Source organism: Condylostylus longicornis, unplaced genomic scaffold, assembly GCF_029603195.1.
Source record: "Condylostylus longicornis isolate FDR11 unplaced genomic scaffold, ASM2960319v2 ptg000055l, whole genome shotgun sequence".
NCBI classification, from domain to species: domain Eukaryota; kingdom Metazoa; phylum Arthropoda; class Insecta; order Diptera; family Dolichopodidae; genus Condylostylus; species Condylostylus longicornis.
The window spans coordinates 1,441-20,387 of NW_026578024.1; the positions used below are offsets into that span (position 1 = coordinate 1,441).

General features: G+C 26.7%; 2 protein-coding genes and 5 pseudogenes across 3 annotated transcripts; all 7 read right to left on the reverse strand.

Annotated features, from left to right (window-relative positions):
- Nucleotides 1–374: 374 nt before the first annotated feature.
- On the reverse strand, nt 375–1,439 carry LOC129611662 (polycomb group RING finger protein 3-like; annotated as a pseudogene).
- A 1,463-nt stretch (nt 1,440–2,902) lies between these two features.
- LOC129611907 (polycomb group RING finger protein 3-like) lies at nt 2,903–3,967 on the reverse strand (annotated as a pseudogene).
- Nucleotides 3,968–5,430: 1,463 nt separating this feature from the next.
- On the reverse strand, nt 5,431–6,495 carry LOC129611908 (polycomb group RING finger protein 3-like; annotated as a pseudogene).
- A 1,463-nt stretch (nt 6,496–7,958) lies between these two features.
- LOC129611909 (polycomb group RING finger protein 3-like) lies at nt 7,959–9,023 on the reverse strand (annotated as a pseudogene).
- Nucleotides 9,024–10,486: 1,463 nt separating this feature from the next.
- LOC129611911 (polycomb group RING finger protein 3-like) lies at nt 10,487–12,090 on the reverse strand (annotated as a pseudogene).
- Nucleotides 12,091–12,240: 150 nt separating this feature from the next.
- LOC129611706 (peroxiredoxin-6-like) lies at nt 12,241–13,688 on the reverse strand. Its single transcript, XM_055524983.1, has 6 exons — nt 13,529–13,688; nt 13,136–13,368; nt 13,023–13,069; nt 12,856–12,950; nt 12,709–12,784; nt 12,241–12,651 (listed from the first exon to the last, which is right to left on the reverse strand). Exons 1-6 carry the CDS (start codon nt 13,609–13,611, stop codon nt 12,523–12,525), a joined length of 663 nt encoding a protein of 220 aa, XP_055380958.1. The 5' UTR covers nt 13,612–13,688; the 3' UTR covers nt 12,241–12,522.
- A 593-nt stretch (nt 13,689–14,281) lies between these two features.
- Nucleotides 14,282–18,294, reverse strand: LOC129611705 (wolframin). Of its 2 annotated transcripts, none has more exons than XM_055524981.1 (5): nt 18,069–18,294; nt 17,920–18,018; nt 17,123–17,865; nt 16,187–17,068; nt 14,282–16,129 (listed from the first exon to the last, which is right to left on the reverse strand). In XM_055524981.1, the coding sequence occupies exons 1-5, from the start codon at nt 18,130–18,132 to the stop codon at nt 15,257–15,259; spliced, it is 2,661 nt and encodes an 886-aa protein (XP_055380956.1). In that variant the 5' UTR covers nt 18,133–18,294; the 3' UTR covers nt 14,282–15,256. The 2 variants fall into 2 exon arrangements, with proteins under 2 accessions (XP_055380956.1, XP_055380957.1); XM_055524982.1 differs by having other exon boundaries at nt 14,285–16,129; nt 17,123–17,859; nt 18,069–18,292.
- Between the last annotated feature and the right edge of the window lie 653 nt (nt 18,295–18,947).

Sequence of the window (18,947 nt, forward strand, 5' to 3'; positions counted from 1 at the left end):
ACCCGTTTCATCATTCAAAAAATTTGCATTTTTATTTTTCAAAATGAAAACATTATTATTTGCAAATAAAAATTTTGTTTTTTTAAGCTTTATGTTTAATATTATAAAATATAAATTGTAAAACTAAACGAAATTAATGTAATTTTTTTTATTTTCAAGTGATTATTAAAAAACTTAATTTAAAATGCTACTATTGGTACAAAAATAATTGATTAAAACACGAGTATCTGAGGAATCACCCCACGAATGCTTTAACACCAGTTACGGACCACTTTGTACATTAAATTCATTAATATACATGAATATATCTTAAACTTATATTATTTTGCCTTAATATTCTGAGTTATACATTATATTGATCACTATATTTATTTTTAAAAACAATTTAAAAAACGCCGTCGGGTAACATATACAAATTTTAATGTATGATTTTTACCCAAAAGTTCTTCATTGCATAAAATATCAATCTAAAAAATAAATAATTATTTGAAATTTCACAAATATTTCAAAATATTAGGCAAAACAGAATATGTCAATTCTCAATTATATTAATTTTCAAAGAGCCCTTAAATTTATTTTAACTAAAATAAAACTTGACAATAAATTTAAATGCGTACATATATATATTCGCGATTTTCTGCACAAAGTGCTAATTTTAATTCACATACTTTCACGTTTTCAAGGTCTCAAATCATTGGTCATTGAGATTTGTTATGCCTATTTTGATATTGAAAAAGATTTATACCTCTCTATATTTTTCTATTCCATTTAAAACTTTTTTTTGCTAAAAATTTCTTTAAATGAGTGATAGTTGATTGAGAACTACACCTAGAAAACCTTCATTGCAAATTTTTTAAATTGTTACTACTACACTCTAAACAAACATTAACTAGCTCATCTAAACTATGATAGCCGGATTCAGCATGTGCTTCATTAACCTTGTCATCATCATCTTCATGATTCTGTAGTAAATCTTTTGGACAAGCTATATTACGACTTCTATAAAAATCTCTTTCCCTCTTCATTTCATCTAAAAAGAAATATTTCTTTTCAAAAAGTTCATATTAAAATGCAAAATATATCAACGCACTTTCTTGCAGATTCGGTACTAGTTTATATACTTAATACAAAAACTTATATATTGCAATGGATGTGACTGATGAATAACATTCTCGCATGTCGGACAAGTTTTCTTTTCTTCCAAGTGTTTTACTAAACAACTTTTGCAAACTAAAATTATGTTGTGTGTTTAATTTTTTCAATAAAAACTTTGTTTTGAAAAATATTCAATTCAAATTCCCGATATATAAAATTAAATACTCTCGAGACTTACATGTATGTAAACATTCAGTGACTGTGGTTGCATCAATGAAGTAGCCTCCACATATTTTGCAAGTTATATGAGTGTTTAAAGTACGTAATCTTATTCTTCTTTCCATATTAATATTTCATATATGATTTTCCTCTTCTTCTTGAACAATTTGTTAAGCGCAGTTGCTCAGTTTAATTTTTTCAATCAAAAAGTGTTTTTGCCGCTAAAAAATTTCCTTCCCGCTTAAGTAAATCCATCAAATCTTCATAATATAATCTAATAAGTTTTTTTTCCAATATGACGTGCAGCGCTCAGCGCTATCTATTGTCAAGTATTGATATTCACACCTGGAGAATTTGTATCATAATCAATACCAACTATAAAATATATGTTTTGAGTATAATCAGTTTAATAATTTGGGCCATATTTTTTAACGCTTTCATATATAATACTGCGTTTTTACTTTACAATATGTGTCCAAACTGAACACTAAAATAAAAAAAATTTTGACATTCTAAATCTTCTGTCAACAAATTATATACATGTTCTAATAATTTTATTTGCAACATGTTTATATTTGCGCGGTTTCGTGTCAAACCAAATGTATGTGTTAAACACATTTCATATTGATTTTTTTTCTTCAAATTTTATTTTACTGATCGTTTAGTGTATATGTATGTGTTTATCTACATATTCACTAAATGACCAACAAATTTAAGCTATAAATTAGACACGTCCATATGTATTTTATTTGCATACATATCCATTTTAAAAAACAAAAGGGATTTCATACTTAAAAAGCTTTTAAAATATGTAAGTTTTACAATTTTAATGCCTTTATTACATTCACACTTATGTATGTGTACGTATTCTAACTTTTTATTAATATTTTCCCATATTTTTTAGTGAGGTATAAACGACCACAAAATAAATGCACACAAAGTAATTTATGTTTATGTAGCTGTCAATAAAAAAGCAAAGTATAATAAATTGTAAGAATCATAGAATCCAAGCACAAACATAGTCTGTTAGATTCAAATAAAATACATATGGATTGGTTTTATAATAATTATACTAAAAAAAAACAAGTAAAGTTTTCGAAAAAATTGGCAAAATAATATAAAAAATTAAAATTCCAAAATTAGAACGAAAGCACGAAAAAAATCTTCCTTAAATTACTCACATTTTGAAAGATATAAAAATTGGAAACGTACTAACCCGTTTCATCATTCAAAAAATTTGCATTTTTATTTTTCAAAATGAAAACATTATTATTTGCAAATAAAAATTTTGTTTTTTTAAGCTTTATGTTTAATATTATAAAATATAAATTGTAAAACTAAACGAAATTAATGTAATTTTTTTTATTTTCAAGTGATTATTAAAAAACTTAATTTAAAATGCTACTATTGGTACAAAAATAATTGATTAAAACACGAGTATCTGAGGAATCACCCCACGAATGCTTTAACACCAGTTACGGACCACTTTGTACATTAAATTCATTAATATACATGAATATATCTTAAACTTATATTATTTTGCCTTAATATTCTGAGTTATACATTATATTGATCACTATATTTATTTTTAAAAACAATTTAAAAAACGCCGTCGGGTAACATATACAAATTTTAATGTATGATTTTTACCCAAAAGTTCTTCATTGCATAAAATATCAATCTAAAAAATAAATAATTATTTGAAATTTCACAAATATTTCAAAATATTAGGCAAAACAGAATATGTCAATTCTCAATTATATTAATTTTCAAAGAGCCCTTAAATTTATTTTAACTAAAATAAAACTTGACAATAAATTTAAATGCGTACATATATATATTCGCGATTTTCTGCACAAAGTGCTAATTTTAATTCACATACTTTCACGTTTTCAAGGTCTCAAATCATTGGTCATTGAGATTTGTTATGCCTATTTTGATATTGAAAAAGATTTATACCTCTCTATATTTTTCTATTCCATTTAAAACTTTTTTTTGCTAAAAATTTCTTTAAATGAGTGATAGTTGATTGAGAACTACACCTAGAAAACCTTCATTGCAAATTTTTTAAATTGTTACTACTACACTCTAAACAAACATTAACTAGCTCATCTAAACTATGATAGCCGGATTCAGCATGTGCTTCATTAACCTTGTCATCATCATCTTCATGATTCTGTAGTAAATCTTTTGGACAAGCTATATTACGACTTCTATAAAAATCTCTTTCCCTCTTCATTTCATCTAAAAAGAAATATTTCTTTTCAAAAAGTTCATATTAAAATGCAAAATATATCAACGCACTTTCTTGCAGATTCGGTACTAGTTTATATACTTAATACAAAAACTTATATATTGCAATGGATGTGACTGATGAATAACATTCTCGCATGTCGGACAAGTTTTCTTTTCTTCCAAGTGTTTTACTAAACAACTTTTGCAAACTAAAATTATGTTGTGTGTTTAATTTTTTCAATAAAAACTTTGTTTTGAAAAATATTCAATTCAAATTCCCGATATATAAAATTAAATACTCTCGAGACTTACATGTATGTAAACATTCAGTGACTGTGGTTGCATCAATGAAGTAGCCTCCACATATTTTGCAAGTTATATGAGTGTTTAAAGTACGTAATCTTATTCTTCTTTCCATATTAATATTTCATATATGATTTTCCTCTTCTTCTTGAACAATTTGTTAAGCGCAGTTGCTCAGTTTAATTTTTTCAATCAAAAAGTGTTTTTGCCGCTAAAAAATTTCCTTCCCGCTTAAGTAAATCCATCAAATCTTCATAATATAATCTAATAAGTTTTTTTTCCAATATGACGTGCAGCGCTCAGCGCTATCTATTGTCAAGTATTGATATTCACACCTGGAGAATTTGTATCATAATCAATACCAACTATAAAATATATGTTTTGAGTATAATCAGTTTAATAATTTGGGCCATATTTTTTAACGCTTTCATATATAATACTGCGTTTTTACTTTACAATATGTGTCCAAACTGAACACTAAAATAAAAAAAATTTTGACATTCTAAATCTTCTGTCAACAAATTATATACATGTTCTAATAATTTTATTTGCAACATGTTTATATTTGCGCGGTTTCGTGTCAAACCAAATGTATGTGTTAAACACATTTCATATTGATTTTTTTTCTTCAAATTTTATTTTACTGATCGTTTAGTGTATATGTATGTGTTTATCTACATATTCACTAAATGACCAACAAATTTAAGCTATAAATTAGACACGTCCATATGTATTTTATTTGCATACATATCCATTTTAAAAAACAAAAGGGATTTCATACTTAAAAAGCTTTTAAAATATGTAAGTTTTACAATTTTAATGCCTTTATTACATTCACACTTATGTATGTGTACGTATTCTAACTTTTTATTAATATTTTCCCATATTTTTTAGTGAGGTATAAACGACCACAAAATAAATGCACACAAAGTAATTTATGTTTATGTAGCTGTCAATAAAAAAGCAAAGTATAATAAATTGTAAGAATCATAGAATCCAAGCACAAACATAGTCTGTTAGATTCAAATAAAATACATATGGATTGGTTTTATAATAATTATACTAAAAAAAAACAAGTAAAGTTTTCGAAAAAATTGGCAAAATAATATAAAAAATTAAAATTCCAAAATTAGAACGAAAGCACGAAAAAAATCTTCCTTAAATTACTCACATTTTGAAAGATATAAAAATTGGAAACGTACTAACCCGTTTCATCATTCAAAAAATTTGCATTTTTATTTTTCAAAATGAAAACATTATTATTTGCAAATAAAAATTTTGTTTTTTTAAGCTTTATGTTTAATATTATAAAATATAAATTGTAAAACTAAACGAAATTAATGTAATTTTTTTTATTTTCAAGTGATTATTAAAAAACTTAATTTAAAATGCTACTATTGGTACAAAAATAATTGATTAAAACACGAGTATCTGAGGAATCACCCCACGAATGCTTTAACACCAGTTACGGACCACTTTGTACATTAAATTCATTAATATACATGAATATATCTTAAACTTATATTATTTTGCCTTAATATTCTGAGTTATACATTATATTGATCACTATATTTATTTTTAAAAACAATTTAAAAAACGCCGTCGGGTAACATATACAAATTTTAATGTATGATTTTTACCCAAAAGTTCTTCATTGCATAAAATATCAATCTAAAAAATAAATAATTATTTGAAATTTCACAAATATTTCAAAATATTAGGCAAAACAGAATATGTCAATTCTCAATTATATTAATTTTCAAAGAGCCCTTAAATTTATTTTAACTAAAATAAAACTTGACAATAAATTTAAATGCGTACATATATATATTCGCGATTTTCTGCACAAAGTGCTAATTTTAATTCACATACTTTCACGTTTTCAAGGTCTCAAATCATTGGTCATTGAGATTTGTTATGCCTATTTTGATATTGAAAAAGATTTATACCTCTCTATATTTTTCTATTCCATTTAAAACTTTTTTTTGCTAAAAATTTCTTTAAATGAGTGATAGTTGATTGAGAACTACACCTAGAAAACCTTCATTGCAAATTTTTTAAATTGTTACTACTACACTCTAAACAAACATTAACTAGCTCATCTAAACTATGATAGCCGGATTCAGCATGTGCTTCATTAACCTTGTCATCATCATCTTCATGATTCTGTAGTAAATCTTTTGGACAAGCTATATTACGACTTCTATAAAAATCTCTTTCCCTCTTCATTTCATCTAAAAAGAAATATTTCTTTTCAAAAAGTTCATATTAAAATGCAAAATATATCAACGCACTTTCTTGCAGATTCGGTACTAGTTTATATACTTAATACAAAAACTTATATATTGCAATGGATGTGACTGATGAATAACATTCTCGCATGTCGGACAAGTTTTCTTTTCTTCCAAGTGTTTTACTAAACAACTTTTGCAAACTAAAATTATGTTGTGTGTTTAATTTTTTCAATAAAAACTTTGTTTTGAAAAATATTCAATTCAAATTCCCGATATATAAAATTAAATACTCTCGAGACTTACATGTATGTAAACATTCAGTGACTGTGGTTGCATCAATGAAGTAGCCTCCACATATTTTGCAAGTTATATGAGTGTTTAAAGTACGTAATCTTATTCTTCTTTCCATATTAATATTTCATATATGATTTTCCTCTTCTTCTTGAACAATTTGTTAAGCGCAGTTGCTCAGTTTAATTTTTTCAATCAAAAAGTGTTTTTGCCGCTAAAAAATTTCCTTCCCGCTTAAGTAAATCCATCAAATCTTCATAATATAATCTAATAAGTTTTTTTTCCAATATGACGTGCAGCGCTCAGCGCTATCTATTGTCAAGTATTGATATTCACACCTGGAGAATTTGTATCATAATCAATACCAACTATAAAATATATGTTTTGAGTATAATCAGTTTAATAATTTGGGCCATATTTTTTAACGCTTTCATATATAATACTGCGTTTTTACTTTACAATATGTGTCCAAACTGAACACTAAAATAAAAAAAATTTTGACATTCTAAATCTTCTGTCAACAAATTATATACATGTTCTAATAATTTTATTTGCAACATGTTTATATTTGCGCGGTTTCGTGTCAAACCAAATGTATGTGTTAAACACATTTCATATTGATTTTTTTTCTTCAAATTTTATTTTACTGATCGTTTAGTGTATATGTATGTGTTTATCTACATATTCACTAAATGACCAACAAATTTAAGCTATAAATTAGACACGTCCATATGTATTTTATTTGCATACATATCCATTTTAAAAAACAAAAGGGATTTCATACTTAAAAAGCTTTTAAAATATGTAAGTTTTACAATTTTAATGCCTTTATTACATTCACACTTATGTATGTGTACGTATTCTAACTTTTTATTAATATTTTCCCATATTTTTTAGTGAGGTATAAACGACCACAAAATAAATGCACACAAAGTAATTTATGTTTATGTAGCTGTCAATAAAAAAGCAAAGTATAATAAATTGTAAGAATCATAGAATCCAAGCACAAACATAGTCTGTTAGATTCAAATAAAATACATATGGATTGGTTTTATAATAATTATACTAAAAAAAAACAAGTAAAGTTTTCGAAAAAATTGGCAAAATAATATAAAAAATTAAAATTCCAAAATTAGAACGAAAGCACGAAAAAAATCTTCCTTAAATTACTCACATTTTGAAAGATATAAAAATTGGAAACGTACTAACCCGTTTCATCATTCAAAAAATTTGCATTTTTATTTTTCAAAATGAAAACATTATTATTTGCAAATAAAAATTTTGTTTTTTTAAGCTTTATGTTTAATATTATAAAATATAAATTGTAAAACTAAACGAAATTAATGTAATTTTTTTTATTTTCAAGTGATTATTAAAAAACTTAATTTAAAATGCTACTATTGGTACAAAAATAATTGATTAAAACACGAGTATCTGAGGAATCACCCCACGAATGCTTTAACACCAGTTACGGACCACTTTGTACATTAAATTCATTAATATACATGAATATATCTTAAACTTATATTATTTTGCCTTAATATTCTGAGTTATACATTATATTGATCACTATATTTATTTTTAAAAACAATTTAAAAAACGCCGTCGGGTAACATATACAAATTTTAATGTATGATTTTTACCCAAAAGTTCTTCATTGCATAAAATATCAATCTAAAAAATAAATAATTATTTGAAATTTCACAAATATTTCAAAATATTAGGCAAAACAGAATATGTCAATTCTCAATTATATTAATTTTCAAAGAGCCCTTAAATTTATTTTAACTAAAATAAAACTTGACAATAAATTTAAATGCGTACATATATATATTCGCGATTTTCTGCACAAAGTGCTAATTTTAATTCACATACTTTCACGTTTTCAAGGTCTCAAATCATTGGTCATTGAGATTTGTTATGCCTATTTTGATATTGAAAAAGATTTATACCTCTCTATATTTTTCTATTCCATTTAAAACTTTTTTTTGCTAAAAATTTCTTTAAATGAGTGATAGTTGATTGAGAACTACACCTAGAAAACCTTCATTGCAAATTTTTTAAATTGTTACTACTACACTCTAAACAAACATTAACTAGCTCATCTAAACTATGATAGCCGGATTCAGCATGTGCTTCATTAACCTTGTCATCATCATCTTCATGATTCTGTAGTAAATCTTTTGGACAAGCTATATTACGACTTCTATAAAAATCTCTTTCCCTCTTCATTTCATCTAAAAAGAAATATTTCTTTTCAAAAAGTTCATATTAAAATGCAAAATATATCAACGCACTTTCTTGCAGATTCGGTACTAGTTTATATACTTAATACAAAAACTTATATATTGCAATGGATGTGACTGATGAATAACATTCTCGCATGTCGGACAAGTTTTCTTTTCTTCCAAGTGTTTTACTAAACAACTTTTGCAAACTAAAATTATGTTGTGTGTTTAATTTTTTCAATAAAAACTTTGTTTTGAAAAATATTCAATTCAAATTCCCGATATATAAAATTAAATACTCTCGAGACTTACATGTATGTAAACATTCAGTGACTGTGGTTGCATCAATGAAGTAGCCTCCACATATTTTGCAAGTTATATGAGTGTTTAAAGTACGTAATCTTATTCTTCTTTCCATATTAATATTTCATATATGATTTTCCTCTTCTTCTTGAACAATTTGTTAAGCGCAGTTGCTCAGTTTAATTTTTTCAATCAAAAAGTGTTTTTGCCGCTAAAAAATTTCCTTCCCGCTTAAGTAAATCCATCAAATCTTCATAATATAATCTAATAAGTTTTTTTTCCAATATGACGTGCAGCGCTCAGCGCTATCTATTGTCAAGTATTGATATTCACACCTGGAGAATTTGTATCATAATCAATACCAACTATAAAATATATGTTTTGAGTATAATCAGTTTAATAATTTGGGCCATATTTTTTAACGCTTTCATATATAATACTGCGTTTTTACTTTACAATATGTGTCCAAACTGAACACTAAAATAAAAAAAATTTTGACATTCTAAATCTTCTGTCAACAAATTATATACATGTTCTAATAATTTTATTTGCAACATGTTTATATTTGCGCGGTTTCGTGTCAAACCAAATGTATGTGTTAAACACATTTCATATTGATTTTTTTTCTTCAAATTTTATTTTACTGATCGTTTAGTGTATATGTATGTGTTTATCTACATATTCACTAAATGACCAACAAATTTAAGCTATAAATTAGACACGTCCATATGTATTTTATTTGCATACATATCCATTTTAAAAAACAAAAGGGATTTCATACTTAAAAAGCTTTTAAAATATGTAAGTTTTACAATTTTAATGCCTTTATTACATTCACACTTATGTATGTGTACGTATTCTAACTTTTTATTAATATTTTCCCATATTTTTTAGTGAGGTATAAACGACCACAAAATAAATGCACACAAAGTAATTTATGTTTATGTAGCTGTCAATAAAAAAGCAAAGTATAATAAATTGTAAGAATCATAGAATCCAAGCACAAACATAGTCTGTTAGATTCAAATAAAATACATATGGATTGGTTTTATAATAATTATACTAAAAAAAAACAAGTAAAGTTTTCGAAAAAATTGGCAAAATAATATAAAAAATTAAAATTCCAAAATTAGAACGAAAGCACGAAAAAAATCTTCCTTAAATTACTCACATTTTGAAAGATATAAAAATTGGAAACGTACTAACCCGTTTCATCATTCAAAAAATTTGCATTTTTATTTTTCAAAATGAAAACATTATTATTTGCAAATAAAAATTTTGTTTTTTTAAGCTTTATGTTTAATATTATAAAATATAAATTGTAAAACTAAACGAAATTAATGTAATTTTTTTTATTTTCAAGTGATTATTAAAAAACTTAATTTAAAATGCTACTATTGGTACAAAAATAATTGATTAAAACACGAGTATCTGAGGAATCACCCCACGAATGCTTTAACACCAGTTACGGACCACTTTGTACATTAAATTCATTAATATACATGAATATATCTTAAACTTATATTATTTTGCCTTAATATTCTGAGTTATACATTATATTGATCACTATATTTATTTTTAAAAACAATTTAAAAAACGCCGTCGGGTAACATATACAAATTTTAATGTATGATTTTTACCCAAAAGTTCTTCATTGCATAAAATATCAATCTAAAAAATAAATAATTATTTGAAATTTCACAAATATTTCAAAATATTAGGCAAAACAGAATATGTCAATTCTCAATTATATTAATTTTCAAAGAGCCCTTAAATTTATTTTAACTAAAATAAAACTTGACAATAAATTTAAATGCGTACATATATATATTCGCGATTTTCTGCACAAAGTGCTAATTTTAATTCACATACTTTCACGTTTTCAAGGTCTCAAATCATTGGTCATTGAGATTTGTTATGCCTATTTTGATATTGAAAAAGATTTATACCTCTCTATATTTTTCTATTCCATTTAAAACTTTTTTTTGCTAAAAATTTCTTTAAATGAGTGATAGTTGATTGAGAACTACACCTAGAAAACCTTCATTGCAAATTTTTTAAATTGTTACTACTACACTCTAAACAAACATTAACTAGCTCATCTAAACTATGATAGCCGGATTCAGCATGTGCTTCATTAACCTTGTCATCATCATCTTCATGATTCTGTAGTAAATCTTTTGGACAAGCTATATTACGACTTCTATAAAAATCTCTTTCCCTCTTCATTTCATCTAAAAAGAAATATTTCTTTTCAAAAAGTTCATATTAAAATGCAAAATATATCAACGCACTTTCTTGCAGATTCGGTACTAGTTTATATACTTAATACAAAAACTTATATATTGCAATGGATGTGACTGATGAATAACATTCTCGCATGTCGGACAAGTTTTCTTTTCTTCCAAGTGTTTTACTAAACAACTTTTGCAAACTAAAATTATGTTGTGTGTTTAATTTTTTCAATAAAAACTTTGTTTTGAAAAATATTCAATTCAAATTCCCGATATATAAAATTAAATACTCTCGAGACTTACATGTATGTAAACATTCAGTGACTGTGGTTGCATCAATGAAGTAGCCTCCACATATTTTGCAAGTTATATGAGTGTTTAAAGTACGTAATCTTATTCTTCTTTCCATATTAATATTTCATATATGATTTCCCTCTTCTTCTTGAACAATTTGTTAAGCGCCGTTGCTCAGCTTAAATTTTTCTTTCCGTTTTCTTCTAAATGTTTATAAAGACGAACCAATTTGGCAGGTTTTCCAAATTTTTCTGTCTTAAATTATGTGAAACCACATATATTTGTTTTACGTTTTATAATTCTGGTGAAATTTATAATCTAGAATATTTACGGACTTAATTTACCTGTTCACAATCATGATAAATGTCTCTCTTATTATGTACCTTCTTAAGCATGTTTAAAATATAAAAAAGCATGTTGAATAATTTAAAATATATGAATACTTAGAGATCTTCACATTGAAGCAAAAGTATATCAAAATACTTTTTAGTTGTTAGTGCTTACTGGTAAATCAAAATATATGAAAATATGTCAAAACAATTTAAGATTCTTCCAATTTCAGTATTATTTACATGTCAAAAAGCTTCAAAACAACTTGAAATGTCTAAAATTCAAATCGAATGAAAAAGCGAAAGCCAAAGAATGTGAACGCAAATCCCTACTCAAATGAGGTTAATGAAAACGTTTAGATTTAGATGTACAACTTTCAAAATTAAATGCACCTTTGGCACCATGTTTCGAGCTTGTTTTAAACCCTTTTGAAAATATGGTGGAATAACTTGTATCAACTCAAAAATTGGAAAATATTGAAAACATTTAAAAGTTTATTTAAAATTGAAATATAAAATAGTATAAAATTTAAAAGAATTGAAGAAGTTTCATACACATATCAAAAAAACTTATTTTTGTTTCAACTGTATCTTTTGAACTTTTTAATTTCTTGTCATTTTCATTTTTCATGTTTTAAAATTTAGCTTTTAAAGTTAGAACTGAGAAACTCTAAATGCTCCAAGTTCAATAAAAATGTATTTGTTTTAAAGCTCATCTCTAACTTTAAGAAACAAATTTTCAAAATATTGAGTAAAGTTAATAATTAGTTGTCGTTCTTACGTAGTTGTGACCAGATGGCATTTTGACCCTATCAATGCCTTTAGGAAAGAGTTTGTCGGCATCTGCATCTGATACCTCAGGCAAAATCATTACTTTTTCTCCAGGCTAAAAAATTAGTAGAATAAGTAATTGGAAATGTGTATTTAAATTTTTAACACTTACCATCCAATTAGCTGGTGTTGCTATTACTTTTAAACGGTCTGTTAATTGTAATGAATCGATGCAACGTAAGATTTCACTAAAATTTGTTTATTTTTAATATAAGTAATACATATAAGATTTTATTTTAACTGATTGGATTAATCTTACTCTACATTACGTCCAGTTGACATTGGATAAAACATAGATAGTCGTACTACTTTGTCGGGATCAATAATAAAAAGTGCACGGATTGTTTTTGCGATCTATTGAAGAAATATAATATGTGTTATGAAGAATTTATTTCAAGAAATCATAGGATGTTGTAAACATCTTACTTCTGGATCATTTTTTTGTTTTTCATCCAACATTCCAAATTGAACAGCTAAATATTTAAGGATTATATACAGATGAATATATAACAATTCACTTTAATAATAATGTTACCTACCTAAATCACGTGATTGATCGGCAATTATTGGATATGGAAATTCACCAGGAATATCTAAGCAATAAGATTTTATATCGTTAACCCAATCAACATGACTCTTCAAATCATCAACAGAATGAGCAAGGATTTTAACATTCCTTTTTTCGAAATGTGGTTTATGTACAGCTATCCGACCAAGTTCAGTTGTACATACTGGTGTAAAATCTGCCGGGTGTGAGAACAACAACACCCATCTATCAAAAATAAAAGTCATAAAAATGAAATTTCCTTTACTTTTTTAGACAGGAATATAATATTCATTTAAGTATATTCTTATATATTACGTAATCATGTACGCTATGTACATAAATATATGTGTATACCAATAAAAAATATAATTTCGTTAATACTCACGAATTGTCCATCCATTTGTGAAACTCGATTGGACCGTGCGTTGTTTGTGCTTTAAAATTTGGTACTTTTGTTCCTATTCTCATTGTCAATTTAATTGATACTTATTTTTGTTGACAAGCCAAGTGCACAAATTGAACTAAGTTATAAAACAGTAAAACTAAGCTTTTATATGCATGTAATACCTTTTTAAAGTTCATCACTTAACGATATTTGAGTAGGTATTAATAATGACAAGAAATATCCGTACATACATGCGTATTTTTCTATAGCTTTATGTAACGCTCCTATTTCCAATTACAGTGACAAAGTCTAACATTTAAGTTATAAGGTTTAAATATGTACATATACTACATACGTTAAATCATTATATTACGCACATACATATGTACGAGTGTATGAACATATTCATAATGTATTTATGTATAAGGTCAAAATGTCAATAAGATTGTGAATATCACTAATTTAAAAAAAAATCATATTTGCAAAATATTCAAAGCTTTTAAGAGATTATGTGCAAATAACATTGCGCATTTTTTCTTGTTTTAAACTTCTCTCTTAACTTGCTTTTCATTCTTTTCTTTTTATTATCGCAAGCCTACTACCTATTAAACTTAAAATAACATAAATTTTATTAATGCAAATAAAATAATATATACATACATAAAAATGTACATAGTCACATATGTAAGTAGTTAGACCCTAACTAAATTTTTAAATTTAAAAAATGTTCATATTTTTTAGGAACAATTACTAATCAGCAACTGTTTTTTTGCTATTATGTACTTTCTTTATTGTAAAAGTTCGCTTGGTATTTAAAAAAAAATATAATGTATACATACATGCATATATGACTTTTTATTAAAGAATGGTTTTGGCAAAACGTAAAAATGTTACATCATAGCTTTATTGGCTTTTTAGAGGATTCATATAAATTTTACTTTCTTTTATATATGTATGTACATTCTAAAAACAATTCCGGTATGTTGTTAATTTAACAAATATAACACAAATAACTTCAATAAAGTTTTTTCTTCTTAAACAAAACCTAAAATTACGAGCTCAATTATGGAAGTCAATTTGTAATAAATCACAATATTTTATTTGTAAATTGCGACTTAAGGTTTTGTCGTATATGTAAACGGTATACGTATATTTAATCTAAGGTTTTGTCGTATCGGTTAACAATACCTAAGGAGCTGAGCATTGTCCAAGCGTCAGTTCCGTATTTCTGTTATGTCTAGGTTCACGCCTTAACTTTGCAACCGAAAGGCATATACACATGTAAATATTTTCCTATGCAACATAAACTTCTTCAAAACTACTGGTAAATATTAAGAATTAGGCATTAATATATTGACGATAAATCATATTGTAATATTTGACTTTTTTTACACGCACATACATATGTATGCATCTAAATAAAACACTATTTAATACTTTTTAGTTTGATATACTGAATACCCAATGTATTTAACTGCTTTTAAATTTCTGATCAAATTCGACCATTTAAATTTACATAAGTATGCACTTAATTTTTACAAATTAACTATAAAGCAATATTCTTCTTTCATATTATTTACGTTGCAGATACAAGTAAAAAATATACATATACATAGCTTCAATTTTTTTACAAAAAAGGACATATTAGCAAAATTAATTTCTTTTAAAAGAACTATTATAAACGTTTTCAGCAAACATTTAAATTTGGCTGTTTACTTTATAATTAATTTATTTGAAAATAATGAGAGGGTTAAATATCGCATTCAACAAATATTTAACACCGCGCGTAAGATCTCGCATTCTTGCATCAAAAACTTCATTTTTTGCCCTCAGCTCAATAGATGTAAGATCTTTATTATGACAGTAAACGCATCCTAGCCCGTCAATTTCAACAACAGGCTTTCCGGAGCCTAATATCATATCTTGAGGATAGTCCATTAATTTCCCATTGCGAATATTTAATAATTTTCCAGAAAACCATATTCTATCTGAAATTCGTAACTCATTCGTAAAATTTCCAAAATGATGCTTTACTTTTAAATACAAAGTGGTTGGCCGACTTAAGAGACCTGACTGCATTTTTAATTCAATCTCGTACTCATACATGTTCCAGTTGTTCATATTACAAAATTTTTGATTTGATAGAAGCTGTCGTAACTCTTCACAATCTTCATTTTCGGCACAATGATATTTGTTTTTTTCTCCATATGCGCAAAACAAAAAATTACGTATCCAATTTGGCATATACTTTTTGATAAACTCTGCTCTAAAGTTTGATATTCTAACTATTTCAATATCGGATACAATACCCTCCCACTTAACATGTATACCCTCGAGTTGAGAACAGCGCAGCTGTGTTTTAATTTTATTTGAGTGCTCCCAAGCCGGTTGAGCGCAATAATTATAAAAATGTTCCCAAGTCAGAGACTTTAACTCTTCGTCAAAACCTGAATAACCTGAATTCATTGCGAGCCCATTTGAACGATGATTTTTAACGTACAATTCATTAAAGGCTGAATTTTCCGATATATGAGTAGTTGAAAAATTTGCTGTCATATAAGGTAACGTTAACAACACACTAGCTCCAACAAACAAAGTGATCTGAAAGTTTTTTATTATCCATTTCTAAGAAATTGAATATAATCGTAAAAATCTTACCTGCAATATAGTAATATACTTTTGTGTACGATGATTTATGGCCATTGCACACGATATCAATGTAGCCATCAAAACCGCAGTTACTGATGATGCCATCCTTACTTTGGGATCAGTTAAACCCAACCAATCAATCATAACAAAAATGGGAATCATCAAAGTTATGATACCGAAAAGCGGTAAGAACAGCATAATTCCAGCTAAACCTAGAGTTGCTCTCATTAATCCAAACATTGTTGCTGATTGGGAGCTCATTATACAAATTTGCAACCAAGCCAAAGTTACACAGTGTGGAATGAGGAAAGTGTATATGCCTTGCCAATCTAATCGCTTTGCCAAATTAATCAAGCAAAATGGGATAAATAAATATAATAAAACTCGGCAATTCAAGCAAAATTCAATTCCATTTCCGATAACAAATGAATAAAAAGTTGGAACTTTTAAATCCAAAAACCTCCAACCTATAGTTACTACTGAATCCATTTCATATGGATATTTAGCTAGCACATTTATTCCAAAAGAAAACATAATCAACCAATCTGGAAAGCCTTTCGGTGCGGTGTACATAAATGCTGTCATGGTAACAAAAATTAAAATAAAAGCAACTAATGTTATTTCCGAGTATGGAACCCATTCATTGCTAACTACGGGAAACGTTATTAAGTTAATTATAAAAGCACAAAAAAAAATTGCATATGGCTTAAGATTGTTTTTTAAAAACTGATTCTCAGATCCCCCCGCATCAACGTTGTTATCACCATAACTCAAAAACAGTCCGGACCAAATTCTGAAATCAATAAAATCATGCTTCACTTTCAGCATTTTAAAGGTTGACCATACCATTATTATTAAGCTGATATAATAAACTTGCATGGGAATATAGACCTGACAATAAAAGAAAACCGTTACAAATTACAAAAAAATATGAAATACAATTACCATTAAATTGTCGGTTGAAATTATTGCATATACAAATAAAATGGACAATATTTGCATGCCTGACGATATATTGTTAGGAAATGATGTTATAGTTTTTATAAAATGGTGATATAGCAATGTAACAAATATAACAGGATGGAAAATCATTCTATGAAAACATGGAATATGATCTAAACAATTTGGATGTGGAATTGAAAGAGTATATAATCCATTTACTCTTGGCAGATACCCTCTTGAATAATTTACAGCAGCAGCTACCAAATTAGCTTCAGTTATTAAATTTTCTTGAGATATGTTTAATTCTACTCTGCAGTGGTTGAGTGAAGGAAATATATCACCATTTAAGTGTATATTCCTCTCTGCATTTCCTTTGAATTCTAGTTCGTCTTGAGTTTCGTCCTCTACTGAATCTAGCGGACGCTCATTGAGTTTCGAGCGACGACGTTTTTTCTGAAGGTTATAGATTTCTCGCATTTTTCTTTCTAGCTGACCTGGGGTAATATGTTCATTTCCATTAGACAAACAAGCAAATAAATCACGAGCTGCTTTTCTAGCCGCTCGTTCGCCGGGTGTCATATATAAACAAGATTTTACATCACTTTCATTACTATCAGTAATTCCTCTACGATTTTTGAAACAGTCTTTTAATAATTCTAAAGCTCCTTCATGACCTTGTTGAGCGGCACATAATAACCAATGTACCCCCTGAATATGAGATTCCGTTGTTTCATTTAAATCTGAAACTTTACTCATATCAATATGTCGCAGAGGTATATTTTAAATTTAAAATTAGATACCGGAACTGTTTTCTAAAAGTTGTCTTGCCAAATCATATTGTACATCAGAGCAGCCATCCGATGCAAAGTGGTATTTCAAATTATTAAGCGAAGCACGATCTGTTTAACAGCTAGTTTTAATTCAAGAACTAGAAATAAAATTATTTTACCTTCAATATTCCATCTTCTCCTTGGAGTTTGACCCGTTGGAGTCTTTTTTGTCCAACTAGCCATAATACGAATACAACAAAAAAAGTTACCAAAAAATTCGATTTTGGTTCCCGTTGACCAAAACAAAGTCCTGAAGCAAACAAATCATACTTCAATTTTGAAAGACAACTTAAATTCTTCTAATTTAGATATCGACTCAACGCAAATTGGAGTCATCGTTTTGTTCAGGATTGCAGTTTTTTACTCCTATTTATTCACTCCTGACTCAAAATCCATAAAGTAATCGTAGCTAAAAGCTACGTTCACACCATGACTTTTGCTTATTTTTTTTGTATAACACCCATTCTTATTTTAAAAATTAAAAAGAAAAAAAAAACTGCAATAAAAACAAAAAAAAAATAAAGTTTTTATTTCTATTTGTATCCTACCACATTTTAAATAAAATAATAAGGTTATGTATTAAAAAAAAGAACTTTCCTTTGGCAACTTTTTGCTTATTGAAATTTAATTGATTTATTACACAAAAACTAAAATTCAAAACCGCTACTTTTTGGAAATTTTGACATTGTCAATTTTGAAAGTAAGTGAATAATTCAACACATTCAAAATAATCGAGATATCGAAAGGGCAATATTCTATAAAAATAACACAGTTACAAAAACAAAATATTTTTTATTTTCAATATTGGAGTAAGTTCTCAGAATGTCAAATTTAAAAATTAAATGTTTTTAATTTAGTAAGGGATTCAATTTTTTTCCATTAAAATTCAATCAAATTTACTTTCAAGTTTTAATTTAAGAAAAGCAAGGAGCCTTATTCTAGTTGTCGAAGTAGAGCGACAATTGTTGTTACAACTTGAATTTGATATTCTAAGCGGC